At 56.6% G+C, this 13902-nt stretch overlaps 1 protein-coding gene across 1 annotated transcript; it reads left to right on the top strand.

The window, feature by feature from the left end:
• Positions 1-40: 40 nt before the first annotated feature.
• FBXL16 (F-box and leucine rich repeat protein 16) lies at positions 41-12032 on the top strand. The gene is made up of 6 exons (XM_042864730.1): positions 41-126; positions 8637-9356; positions 10190-10698; positions 10783-10867; positions 11500-11563; positions 11776-12032. The coding sequence occupies exons 2-6, from the start codon at positions 8652-8654 to the stop codon at positions 11922-11924; spliced, it is 1512 nt and encodes a 503-aa protein (XP_042720664.1). The 5' UTR covers positions 41-126; positions 8637-8651; the 3' UTR covers positions 11925-12032.
• The last annotated feature ends 1870 nt before the right edge of the window (positions 12033-13902 follow it).

The following is a 13902-nucleotide window of genomic DNA, read 5'->3' as shown; positions in this document are numbered from 1 at the left end:
GCCGAGCGGCAGCGAGCACCCATCTTCCTCCTCTTCTCTCTTCCTTCTCCTCCTCCTCGAGGTTTCCTCGCGCAGGAAAGGAGCGGCTGTCCGCGCACGGCATGGCATGAGCTGGGAGAGCTGGAGGTAAGGGATCGCTTGTTTATTGTTTGCGGGGGTTGTTTTGTTTTTCTCTTTTATTCTTATTATTGTTGATGATGATGATGGTGATGGTGATTTGCTCTCGGGAAACCATTGCGACACAAAGCCCGCACATCGCCGTACGGCCCCGGCGGGCGGGGAGGGGGCTGGGGCCGCAGCCCCCGGTGCAGCATCCCGCTGCACCGTTATATAACGGCGGCGGAGTGAGCCCCGTGCTCCCGGCCGGGGGGAAGGAGAGGGAGAAGGTAACGGAGGGGCCCCTCTCCGTTCCACTCGCCTCCCTTCCCCCCTCCTTCCCCCCCCCAAACGGGGGCCCAGAAGGCAGGGAGTGGGCTGGCACCGACTGTCCTGTAGGGAGGCTTTGGGATGAGTGCGGTTGTCAGCATGGAGAGAGAGGTAGGGTGGGGGGTTGTTGCCTTGTTGCCTGCTTTCTGATCCCCCTCTCCCCTCCCCCCAAGTTCCTGAAGCACCCCCTCAGGCTGCTCACCCTCCTCCATGGTTCTGTAGGGTAAAAGAGAATGGCACCTCTGGAGCTGTATCCCCTGGCACCCTAAAGCCTATTAGCCTTGGACCCCTGCATCCTAGCACTCTAGCACCGTTGGACTCCATTATCCTGCTACCCTGATACCTTAAATTCCCAGCACCCCATCATTCCAGCATCCCATCACCCTGATATCCCAACCACCCAGGACCATGGCACTTCAACACTGTGGGATCCCAGCAACTTGGAAATCTAAAATCCCAGCACCCTGTTACCCTGGTGCCCCGGCACCCTTGCGCCTCATCATCCTGGCACCCCTACATCCAAGCACCATTAAACCATGGGACTGAAGTGCCCTGATCCTGCAGCATGCCATCATCCCAACACCCTACCATACAAACACACCAACAGTAAAAGACTCCTGGCACCTCAAAACCTCATAACACTGTCACTCTGTCATCCTGTCATCCCAACACACTGGCACCCCAGCACAGTGGGATCCTAACAGGCTGGTCCACTAAAATCCCTACACTCCATCCCTCTTTCACACTCTGGTATCCAAGCAGTGTGGCATCCCAACATCTTGGCATCTCAGCACCCCAATAGCCTGACATAATGGTACACCAGCATCCTGGTACCCTATCACCCTAAAACCCCAACACCTTGTCACCCCCCACTTGGGCATCCTGCTCTCCAGAACCTCTTCACTCTGTCACCTTGACTCCCCAACACTCTGACACCTCAGCAACCTGGCATCCCAATGCCTCAACAACACCCCAGCAACACGGTGGGATTTTCCTCTTTTCTGGGCTGCTACAAGCCATGGGGTCTGGGAACAACACATTGCCATCACCGTCACTCCTGGAGGCCAATGGGACACAGAGAGGCAGGGCTAGACCCTAGGGATGAGGCACACAGGGATGATCCCTACAGCAGGATCCCAGCTCTGCGTGGGGCACCCCACAGTGGCTATGGAAGCCCCACAGAGGGAGCGAGGCTGCTTGTGCTGGTCCAGGCTGAGCCAGATGGTGGGGGAACCAAGGCACAAGGTTGGTGAGCTGTAACCAGAGCCTCCATGGCCTCAGTGATGTGGGGGTGTCTGAGATTACTATCAGGATTCATTTGGTTCCACTGTGCCCCACTGGCAGGATGTGATGGTGTCCCAATGGCAGACTGGAATGCTTCCATGGTAGGGGAGCTCTGACAGGGGTACTGGGCCAAGGGCAGGAGGCTTTGGGGCACTCTGTGAGTGCGGAGCAAGAGATGCACAGTGCTGGCATTTCCCCTCCTCTGGAAGCTCAGTGCTGATTTCACTCCAGCTACCAGGAAGAGGGAGGGAGGTGGCTTTGGAGTGGGGAGGACTCGCTTCAGCATCCATTTTTAATGAGATAGATATCTATTTTTCCCCGAGCTGGCTTCCCCCACATCGATCCCTGCTCCATCCTCCAGGCCTGTTTTCCTCTCTGTTGCAGTGGGGATGTGGTGGCTGAGCTTTCCCAGTACTGGGAACCTCCTGGCTCCCCAAATCCCACTTCTGGGGGTGCTGGGGTCCTTGTTCAAGCTGGGGCTGGGGATGGCATGTGGGAAGGCAAATGGGATAATAGGGTCCTCTGTTCCCTCCAGAGGAGCTGCCTCCATGTTGCACACCCCATGGGAACATGGCATGACAGAAGGGAGGCCAGGGCTCTTGGGAACCCATTGCTTTTGGGGCTAGTAGCTGTGCTCATGCTGTGCAGGCAGCAGAATGGAATGCGCAGGCAAGCGCAGATCCTTTGGCAGCTTCTTATCCATTCCAAGTCCCTGCCCACCCATCATGGGACTGCACACATTCTTCAGGTGCTCTGGGGATGGGAGAGCATTCAGAGAAAGGGCAGGAAAGCAGAAAAATGTTCCTGGGCTTTCTCTCTGCTGGAGCTTTGTCCAGCTCCTGGACAAGCAGGTGGTTGTGGGGCTGCCTCCTGGCCCCATCACACAGCATCAACACTGATGGTTGGTGGGGAAATTGAGGCAGGTGGGTGAGAGGACATGGAGCACCGGGGCTGCGCTGCCTCCCCTCCTTGCAACAGGGCTGTGATCTTGGTCAGAGGCCAGAATCTAACAACTTTCTGAGTTTATGTCAGCACTGAGCAACTCCAGCACCCTGCAGCAGAAGTCCTGTGGCTCAGCACTGCCTCCCTGCCCTGATGTCCCACTAGTTCCCTCAGCACTATTCAGTCACGCTCTGTGTTCTCTCAGGTCCCGCAGTCCTGTGTCTGTGGCAGGGCTCAGGCTGGGCTGGTAGCCTGGGGAGAGGCTGATATTGGTGTTGGATTGGTGCTGGTCCCTTCCATCATGGGCACCTGTGGCCAAGACCTTCTCAGGTCCTCAGATCTGTCGTGCAGAGAGCTTCAGGATGTCACACTGGCCTGGCAAAAAGGCTTTACTGTTTGTGTGGTCATTGCCACGTCCAGAATGATGAAGACGTCTGAAGGCCCTGGAAGAGGCACTTGTCCCAGCAGTACCAAGGAAGTGCACTGATGTCCCAGGAACAGCCACAGGTTGGCTCATCTCTCCTCTATGAGACCCTTAATCAGCACTCAGGGCCTTTCCTTTATGTGTGGGCACTCTGTTCCTGGGACAAAAAGGGGCAAGGAGCAGAGCTACAGCATGCCCAGCTCCATCAAATGAGCACACTCTGGCTGTTACGCAACAGGAGCTGCTCTCCCAACACAACACCTTGATTAACAGGGAGCAGGGAGAAACTTAGCTGAGGCACATGGAAGCATGAGCATCCTCCCTTCAGCAGTGAGGCCTGGTATTTCTGAAGGAGGCTGGAGGAGGTGAGCCCAGGTCAGCCACAGTCGCCACCTGACTCTGTCCACATCTGTGCACATGTGCATAGAGGTTTGTTGACAACCATCACTGGATGTGGAGTCTGAGGCTCCTTGTGAACATGGAGCTGCCTGGAATAGGAAGGATGTCAATGCCTAATGTATTTGGGAGATTTGGGCCTCAGCAGTGGTGCACCACAAAGTTACATACTCCAGGCCATGCTCAGCTCTCCAAATTAACCAGACAAATCCCCACTCCTGGAGAAGATCATTGTGTGGAACAGCTATGGCCAGAACTAGTGCTGCTCCTTGCCCTCCTGGGGGCTTAGGATGGGCTGGCATAGAGTGGGGCTAGCATCACCTCCCACGCGGGCTGGGATCACGCCGAAGTGATAAACCCTGGGAAGAACGTGGGAAAAGTGTGTAGCAGCCAGAGGGGACCCTACTGTCTGCTGCAGGGAACTTCGGCCTTTGAGTGTTTTCCTAGGGCCCCCTGAACCTTTTTATCTACTGCAAGGTGGGATGAGCTCATTGGCATCACTGGGAGAGGAACAGGAGAGCTGTGCTAATCTCTCTAGTTTCTCAAGGACCTCTCAGGATAATCCTAGGAAGGAGTTTCCCAGCTCCCATCGTACAAGCAGGTCTCTGGGCCAAGCAACAGAGAGCAGAACATGGTCTTTTCTTCACCATGAATTCCTGGTTCATGCTGCAGCGTTCGTCCTGCAACACACAGTGCTGAGCTTGGAGCTGTGCTCTGAGCCTCTCTCCCAGCTGACGTGTGAGTCCTGAGCTCCAGAGCTCTGATCCACATGTGCACACGCACATGTGCATGTACAGGCAGCCTCTCTGCACCTAAACACACTAGCTGCCCCTCCATCTCTAGGGGAGCAAGGGGCTCTTTGGGGGATTCAGTGCCTCCTCTACATTGCCAAGGTGATCCAAGCACACTGAGAGGACAGCCATACATATGCCTGACTACACACTGCACGGACAGTGGGCTGAACTGATGCAGTCAAAGAGACAACTTGCACACTGCTGAACACTGCTGGGAAAGGCAATCTTTATAGAAGGATATCTTTATTATTACCATGTGCTTTGGTCTACAGGTTCTTCTGCCACCAAAGCAAGAGCCAGCATGGCATTGCTGTTGGTTCAGCTTGTTGTGCACATTTGGTGGTTTTGGGCAGCTGTTACCATTGATACCACTGGACGAAAGCTTTGGCTGTGTGTTGTGCCACAGCACTGTGTCTCGGGTGTGTTTCCTCTGCCTGTAGAGCAACTTGATTTGCTGCATTAGTAAAAATAGACAGGCTAATGAATTCAGCTGATGCAACCCTGCGTGAGTGTGTGTGTGCATGCGCTTATCTCTGTTTGTGTGTGTATATGTGCATGTATATGTGTGTCTCAGTACCAAGGCTCATGCAAGGTGCATCCACCAGCCCCTAGGGCTCTGATGTGTGTGTGTGTGCGTGTCCAAGCATATCTGTTTGTGTGTGTGTGTGCAGGAAGCCGTGAGCGATGGCTGCTTGCTGCCGAGCAACTCTCTGTCACCGAAGCAGTAGCTCTACAAAAATAATTTTGCATCAGCCTTGGATTCTGTCAATGCAATAAAAGGGCTGCAGGGAGGCTAGCAGGGCAGCAGGAGCCCTTCACAGGGGCCTGGGGGGGCAGCAGGAGGGGCTTCACAGGGAGTGGTGAGGAAGCAGGGGGGGATAGCAAAGGGGAGATAGCAGGGGGGGGGGCAGCAGGAGGGATAACGAGGGATAGCAAAGGCAATAGGGGTCTGTCGGGCCCTTTTGAGGGGTTTTTCTGCAGGATGCTGCTGCCCCGAGGCTGGCGGGACAGGCCGCTGTCCGCGGTGCTGAACGGGGGCTGTCGCTGTCCGCGGTGCTGAACGGGGGCCGGTGTCGCTGACCGCGGTGCTGAAGGGGGAGGTCGGTGTCGCTGTCCGTGGTGCTGAACGGGGAGGCAAGCTGTGTGGCTGTGCGCGGTGCTGGCCGCTGCTAGGACCTCTGTCCGCAGTGCTGAACGGGACTCGGACCTCGACCCCGTCGATCTCCATGGACCACCGAGCCCTGCCAGCCCTGAATCTCCGGTGTGCCCTGAGCTGCCCCGATGGCCCAGAGCTCACAGTGGCCATAAAATCTGGATGCAGCTGGACTGCAGTCTGACCTAGTGTATCTCTGCCACAGCCTGGGCTCTCTAAGTGAGCCCGTATGTACACAAGGGTGGCACTAGCAGATGACTGTCCACCCCAGCTGTTTCTTGAGGTTCTCATCCCTCATCACTAACACGTTGAGACAGTAAATATTCGCCAATGGTTTGGACAAGTGTTCTCTTCCTGGGTACTTCTGTCTTATCCTTCCCAGCTTCATCATCTGCGTAATGTTTGTAGTGACACACTCTTAGACCCCTTTCTTTCTTCTCTCTTCCTGCGTCAATTCCACCCCCCACAACTGCATCATCACTCATTGTGGATGAGAAAGCCTTCATGAATGGAGTGATTTCTCTGCAATAACATTTCCTGTGAAATGCGCACCCTGGAATGAATTTGTGAGACTAAAAGACCTTGCCCTTTGCTTTTGTCAGGTTTCCTTCCTCTGTGGATTGAGATTTGGTACAGCTGGCAGACACCTCTCTCTCTGAGGCCTGTGAGAGCAGAGGGAGCTTACACGAGGGTCTCTGAAGCTGAGTCCTTCTTGTGAAGTCCCAAAGTAAGAATGGTTATACCAAGCACTTAGTACTTCTGAGAGAGGATGGAGGGCCAAATCTCTGCTCTTTCTCTGCTTTGGAGTAAAAGTAAAAAGCAAATATCTGCAGATATCTGCAGAACTGTGGGTACATCAGAAGGGACAAAGGTGTCAAAAGTGGGGATTGAGAGTGCAGGACTCTGTACTGACTTTCCCAAGGCTGTCCAAGTGCATTAGCGGAAGGACCTCGGGAAGGGCATGGTGTGCTCCGTGTGTCTCAGTGCACAGAAGCTCTGAAGGATGGACTTGCACTTTGTACTTGTACTTTGTACATTGTACTTGCACTCCGTACAGTGGAGCAATGTGGCCTCCCCTCTGGGCCTGAGGAGCCTGTAGGGCTGCTGCTGGGGGCTTTTCAGTAGCAGTGAGGGGCTACTCCAGAGGCAATGGAGAAGTGATTATTAAGCCAACAAGCATCCCCAGCCTGTTCTCCCTGCCACCATCTCCAAGATGCTCTCTTACCCAGGCAAGGTCCTGATGCTTTCAGGCTGACAGAATCCCTGGTTGTCCATTCTCCAGAGAGATGCAGCCATGTACAGTAAGCCTAGATGGACACAGCCACAACCCTGCCTGCCCAGCTTCCTGCTATCCATGCCTGAAACCTGCCTTTGTCCAGAAGGCCTCCATCCCTGTTGTATTTCTACCTGAAGTGACTTCCCAGCTCATTCATGGTTTGGAATATCTGTGAGACAGACAAGTAGCTTCAGTGCCTGGGGCAGGGGGAGCTATCTCATCTTCCCAAGGCAGAACTGTGAAAACCACCAAGCCCTGCCTTGAGGATGAGCCTCACTCTCAGCTGGTTGTAAATGCTGCCAACACCTCCCCCTGGCTGAATTACAGTCTGATCATCATCAGCATCTGTCTCCTCCCATGGCTGTCCCCTGTGGAAGCCCCCACCCCTGGTTTATCTTCTGATGTCTGGAGACCATGGGCTGCCCCACTCCCACCACCTGACCTCTCCCCAAAGGCAGCCAGCATGGTGAATTGCTCTCTGTGGGCTCTGTGCCGGAGTGACAGCCTTTCTGTGCTGTGCAGTAATTATCTGTTTTGATTTGTGTTGTAGCGCTGTGTTAGACACCCTGGTGCACGTTCTGTTTGCTTCCCTAATTGCTGCCAACCTCAGAGCTGCTGGTTTTAAGTTTCTTCCTTTTCCCCCTCCTCTTCCCCTGCTTTCAAGCAAATTTAGTCGAGTATCTGAGGCCTGAACCCTCTGTAGGGCAGTGTAAGTGAAGGCAGCAGAAGCTGCATCCAAGTGGGAAGTGGCGCCAGGCTGTCTGCTCAGGGCCAGATCCATTCCCGGAGGATGGGCTCTGGTGGTGCCAATGCCACTGTGCTGGGCTGCTGTGGAGAGGTGAGAGGTTTCACCACTGGCTGCTTCCCATCTGCAGGGTGAATGGGCAGAAAACTAGCTCTTAAAGAGTGGGGTAAAGTCTGGGAGAAAGCTGGTGGCGAGTCCTAGGTCTCAGGGGGCTGCTCCCCCACACAGCAGGGCATGGGGATGATGGGAGGGTTGGAGTAATGGGCTGGGGACAGCAGGGATATCTCCAGCTGTGTCCTGGTGTTGTAGGGGCTGTCGGAGTGCAGCATAGAGTCTGGCTTAGGCCAGCACTGTCTCCAGGGTGGAACAGCCCCAAAGACTGTGTACCTGGGCCACCAGCAACACATGTGGCTCACCAGCCAGCGTGCTACTCTCTTGGTGCCCTCAGTCACTTTCCTGGGGGCAGAAAGTAGGGACATAGCCACAGCCACGTCTTGTTCCCTTTCTGCCAGCCTCCCCTCCTCCAGGTCTCAGCCATCCAAAGTATTTTCTCACTTCATTCTCAGCTTTTATTCTGCTTCCGAGGGGGAGCTGGTGACTGTGTTCTCAGGTCCCATTAGCAAGCACAAACTAATGTGCCACTCAGGCATGGCTGTCACTGAGCAGTCCCCATCCCTCAGGACCTGGGAGTGACAGCTCTGTCTCATCCCCTTGGGCTCCATTTCTGCAGGCTCTAGCTCCTCCTATGCCCCTGGATGTTTTGGAAGCCCAGGCTCCTACGGCTCCATCTCAAGCTGGGCTCCAAAGGAGATGGGAACCTAGTCCTTTGCAGGGCTTGGTTCCGGTGAGCACTGTGTGCTGGGGCACAGGGTGTTGGCAGAATGGGTATGACAGAGGCTCTGTGCCAGTCACTGGCTGGTGGGGGGGCAAGCCCCCATCAATTATTCACCTCTGTATTTATAGAGGGAAATGTAATTAATAATGCATGGTGGGGTGTGGCAGGGCTGTTTGAAAGCCTGTCTGACTGCATCTGAAATATTTATTGGCTTGCTTTGATGTGGTGCCTCTGCAAGCTATGGCACCCGATCGGCACGGACTCACTGGACAGCATGGCACGTGTGGTCTCTGTCACCCAAGCCGTGCATCCCAGTGAGCCCAGTGCTGGCTGACATCTGCTTACTACCTCTGTGTTGCAGAGAGACCCGTGGAAGATGTCGAACCCGAGAAACGGCGACACCAAGCCCCCATGTTTGCCTCGCAATGGACTGGTGAAGATCCCCACACAGCCCAACGGCCTCGGCTCTGCCAGCATCACCAAAGGCACCCCTGCCGTGAAAAACCGCCTGTGCCAGCCTTCCTCCGTGCCTGCCATCCTCAGTCCAGCCTTAGCTCCCCGCAGCGACCTGCCCATCCCCAGCCTGGCCTCGCCGCTGTCCCTGGCCGCTCTGGCTGGCGTCTCATCCCCTCCCGGCACCTCCTTGGTGGCACTGAACTCGAGCGAGGCCATTCCAGGCTCTGAGCATCCCTCTCCAGAACGGCTGCCCGGTTCACCCTCAGAGAGGCAGCTGGTGGTGGATGAGAAGATCCTCAACCGCCTCTTCTGGTACTTTTCGGCTTGTGAGAAGTGCGTGTTGGCACAGGTGTGCAAGGCGTGGCGGCGAGTGCTCTACCAACCCAAATTTTGGGTGGGTCTGACACCTGTCCTCCACACCAAAGAGCTCTACAATGTCCTGCCTGGTGGCGAGAAAGAGTTTGTCAGCCTGCAGGGTTTTGCTGTGCGGGGTTTTGACGGTTTCTGCCTCGTGGGCGTCTCCGACCTGGACATTTGTGAGTTCATTGACAACTACCCCTTGTCCAAGAAGGGGGTCAAGTCTATGAGCCTTAAAAGGTCAACCATCACGGATGCAGGGCTGGAGGTAGGTGGCCTCAGCACCAGTGAGGTGGCCAGGGACTGGGGTTGGGTTAGATGCCGGAAAGGTGGCACCATGGGTTGCTCTGAAGAGATGTCCCCATGAGTGCCCCTAATGCTGTCTCCAGAGTCTGTTTGCACCCAAGGTGAAGGCAAGGTTTGGGGGACAATGCTTGATTCCCTGCCACGTGGCAATGCTGCCAGGCTTTGGCACAACATGTCCAGATGTGTCAACCCACAAGCACTACAGCACCTGGAAACAAGCATGCTGCAGTCTGCATGAGAGAGCTTTCTCCTTCCCCAGCAAGGGCATGGCCCAGTCATCAGCAGGCAGACAACACTAGCACCCTACTTGTCCCTCTGCCTGTGACCTGAGATCCAGGAGGTAGCAAGGCTGCTCTCCCAAGCTTTTGGGGAAGGATGTTCATCCCCATCACCCACGGGAACACCTACAGCCTTTACCTATCCCTTCCAGGAAGGAGCCGCTGTGTGAAGCTGTGGCTGGGCAGTGGAAAGAAGCAAAGAGCAATGGGATATAACGCATGATGAGCGATGAGGGAATGGCTTGGAGCTGAATCAGGGGAGGGTCATGGTGGGACTTAGGAAAATGTTCTTCACCAGAGGGTGCTGGGCATGCAACGTGCTCCCAAAGGCAGTGGGGAGCTGCCAGAGTTCAAGAAGTGTTGGGATAGTGCTCTCAAACGTAGGGTTTGGGTGGCCATGTGTGGAGTCAGCAGTTGGACTCGGTGACCTTTGTGGGTCCCTTCCAATTCAGGATGTTCAGTGATTCTAGGATTCCGTGATTCTATGGTTCTCTGATTCTGTGCTGCCCCTGGCCAGGTGATGCTGGAGCAGATGCAGGGTGTGGTGCGGCTGGAGCTGTCAGGCTGCAACGACTTCACGGAGGCCGGGCTGTGGTCGAGCCTCAACGCCCGCATCACAGCGCTGAGCGTCAGCGACTGCATCAACGTGGCTGATGATGCCATCGCAGCCATCTCACAGCTCCTGCCCAACCTTGCTGAGCTCAACCTGCAAGCTTACCATGTGACGGACACGGCTCTCGCCTACTTCACCGCCAAGCAGGGTTATACCACGCATACCCTGCGCCTCAATTCCTGCTGGGAGATCACCAACCACGGCGTGGTCAACATGGTGCACAGCTTGCCCAACCTGAGTGTCCTCAGCCTCTCGGGCTGCTCCAAGGTGACAGATGATGGCGTGGAGCTGGTGGCTGAGAACCTGCGCAAGCTACGCAGCCTTGACCTGTCCTGGTGCCCTCGCATCACTGACATGGCCCTGGAGTACATCGCCTGTGACCTGCACAAGCTGGAGGAGCTGGTGCTCGACAGGTATGGGAGGGTGCCAAGGGTGATGGTGCAGCAGGGTGGCCGTGGGCTGGGGACAATTCATCTGCTTGTCCTATGTCTCCACAGGTGTGTGCGGATCACTGACACTGGTCTCAGCTACCTGTCCACCATGTCATCCCTGAGGAGCCTTTACCTGCGCTGGTGCTGCCAGGTAGGGGAGAACTAGGGCTGTGCTGCCCACACTGGGAGCCCATGATTGTGTCCACACTGCTGGTGGCATCGGGCTGGGATGGGAGGGGAAATCAGGATGCTGCCATGGGTTTGCAGCAGAGTCCTGGGAAGACAGGTGATGTGGGGCTGAAAGTATGGGGAGAGATGCAGGACATCTGTAGGCTCAGCAGGGCTCAGCTCCATCATTCTGTTCCATCCCCCATTCCATCACTCTGCCCCACCATCGTGTCCCACCATCATGTCCCACCACCATGTTCCACCTCCACATAGAATCATAGAATCACTCAGGTTGGAAAAGACCTTGAAGATCATCAAGTCCAACCATGACCTAACCATATTCCCTAACTAACAACCCTCTGCTAAATCGTGTCCCATCAATCACCTGCCCAGCTGCAAGGTCATCGAGTAGCACCCACCTGATGGGGACCAGCCCATCACCCTATTGCATTCCCCCATTCCGTTACTCTAACCCAACATATTGCTCCACCACCCTACTCCATCACTCAGTCCCACCACTCTGCTCCACTCAGCCATGGAATCCATGGGTGCTGTACCCCATTTTTGGCACCTCTGCCTGTCTTCATCCTGGTCCCACTCCTGTTTCTTTTACAGGTGCAGGACTTTGGCCTGAAGCACCTCCTGGGCATGGGCAGCCTACGCCTCCTGTCTCTTGCTGGTGAGACCTGTGCATGAGGTGACGTGGGGCTGGGGGTGTCTGGGAATGGGGACAAGGATGGTCCCTGGGAATGGAAATGAGGGCCCCCATGATGGCAGGGTTCCCGCAGCCCAGGGAACCTCAAGTCCTGCGGCTCCCACATGGGGGTACAGGGAAGGGGATGGGGACATGGATGGGAACACCATGGTGACAATGATATTGTCCACCTGCAGGCTGCCCCTTGTTGACCACCACGGGCCTCTCAGGGCTGGTACAGCTGCAGGAGCTGGAGGAGCTGGAGCTCACCAACTGCCCCGGAGCCACTCCAGAGCTCTTCAAGTACTTCTCCCAGCACCTGCCCTGCTGCATGGTCATCGAGTAGCGTCCACCTGATGGGGACCAGCCCCCCTAAACCCAGCTGCGACGGCACCCAACCCATTTCTTCCCGTCAGCAGGATTAGGGGGGGTGCAAAAGACGCTGCCCATTCAACTGACCCACATGTAAAGCCCCCGCCTCGACGACCTGGATGCCAGCACCCCCCCCCCCACTTGCCACCGAGGGGCCCGGGCGCGGCAAGAGGAGATCCCTGCTTTTTGGCACCCATGGGTGCTGCACAGATGGGAGCCTGGGACCCCCTGCACAGAGCCATGGGCACCCCCGGATGGGAGAAACAAGCCAACCCCCCCGTGCTGTGCGTCCCCCCTCGCCCATCCATAGGATGCTTTCCTCCACCCTCGCATGCTCGCTTGCTTCAGTCTCGTGGCACAGCAGGGGGGACAGTGACAAGTGGCACCCGCCACCCTGCTGCCACCCAGCCCCTCCGCACAGCTCTCCTAGTTGGGCCGTGGTCTCCCTCCTCCCCTCAAACATCACTGTGCCCCGTTTCCACTGGGGACAGTGGGGCAACATCCCCTTGATGCTAGGGGCTGTCATCCCTTTACTGCCTGGGGAACATGGAGGGATGTGGGGCCACCGCTGCTGTGGCCACCCTATGTCCAGAGGTAATTCATCTGTCTGGGATGGGTCCCACTGTCCCCATGGGGCTGGGGGTCCGGCCCTGTGCCCTGCTGCGGCTCGCAGGTGGCATGGGGACAGCGGGGTCACTGAGCGAAGGCAGGGGGACGTCACCTCGAGATGCAACGCCGCTTCTTCCAGACCTAAAGCCATCGCCCGGGTGCCACCAAACCGCCCCAACTGCAGGGCCCAGCCAGCACCTCGGGGTGCCCCATGTGTTGGGAGCTGGGGGCTGAGCCGGCACGGGGTATGGGCACGGACACGGGCACGGACACGGACACGCTTTCGGGTTGTTTTGCCTTTGTAACGGCCGGGAAGGAACTGCTGCACCACCCGCCGCCTCCGCTGGCTCCTTTTGTCCAAAACGCCCATTTCTGGTCCCAAAACAGCCTGAGGTTCTGGCCCTGAACGTGGGCTGGAGTGCTCCAGGTCAGGGTGGCACCCCTAAAGCTGAGAGCACGTCACTATGGGAAGTGGGTGTTGGGCACCCAAAGGGGACAGGTGGGGATGTGCGTGGGGACTCCTTCTCACAGGACCGGGGCGAGCAGGGGCAGCCCCCAAAGGAAGATGGAAGTGGGGAGCAAAGCCACAGGTGAGGTAGGAGTGGGGTCTGAGGGTGCCCTGGGCTGGGGGAGCCAGCAGAGCTGGTCCCTCATCAGCACTCCCTGCAGTGCATCCCCTCAGTGTACCCCATCCTCCTCCTGTTCATCCACTCCCACATACCACTATGGCACGGTGCACCCCCACACTCCCCAGTGCACTCTCACACTCCGATTCCTCCCTATCTCCAGTGCAGCCCTATATCCTTCATCTCCCCAAACCTCTCAGTGTACCATTATACGCCCCACGTATGCCTAAGCTGCAGTGTGCCCCCATAACCCCAGTGCCTCCCCATTTCCCCCAGCCCATCTGCCATACCTTCCCATAACCCCATGTCCCCTGTGCACCCTCGTGACCCCCCCATATTCCCCTGCCCGTGTCTCCCCATATCTCCCAGCACACCCCTAGCTCTCTCCACACTTCCCACATCCCTGGCTCACATCCCCATTTTCGAATCCAGCCCCCTATAGGCTCCATATCCTCCAATGTACCCCCATATCCCACTGTACCCTCTCATATCCCCCACTGCACCCCCAAGAACATCCCAGAGCCATCCATATCCAGTGCCCCACATATCCCATGTGCACCACTATATCCCCCCAAGCCTCCAGAACCCCCCCATAACACCCACATCTCCCTATAACCCCTAGCACACCCTCACATCCCACCATAGCTGCCATATCCCCCAGTGCACCCCTGCCCCCCCCCACCGTGCCCCCATTCCCCACCACACCAAACGCACTCC

This window comes from Lagopus leucura, unplaced genomic scaffold, assembly GCF_019238085.1.
Source record: "Lagopus leucura isolate 7727_CA_CO unplaced genomic scaffold, USGS_WTPT01 Super-Scaffold_760, whole genome shotgun sequence".
NCBI classification, from domain to species: Eukaryota; Metazoa; Chordata; class Aves; order Galliformes; family Phasianidae; genus Lagopus; species Lagopus leucura.
The sequence above is the reverse complement of the archived record's forward strand: the minus strand, read 5'-3'. Positions and strand labels throughout refer to the sequence as shown.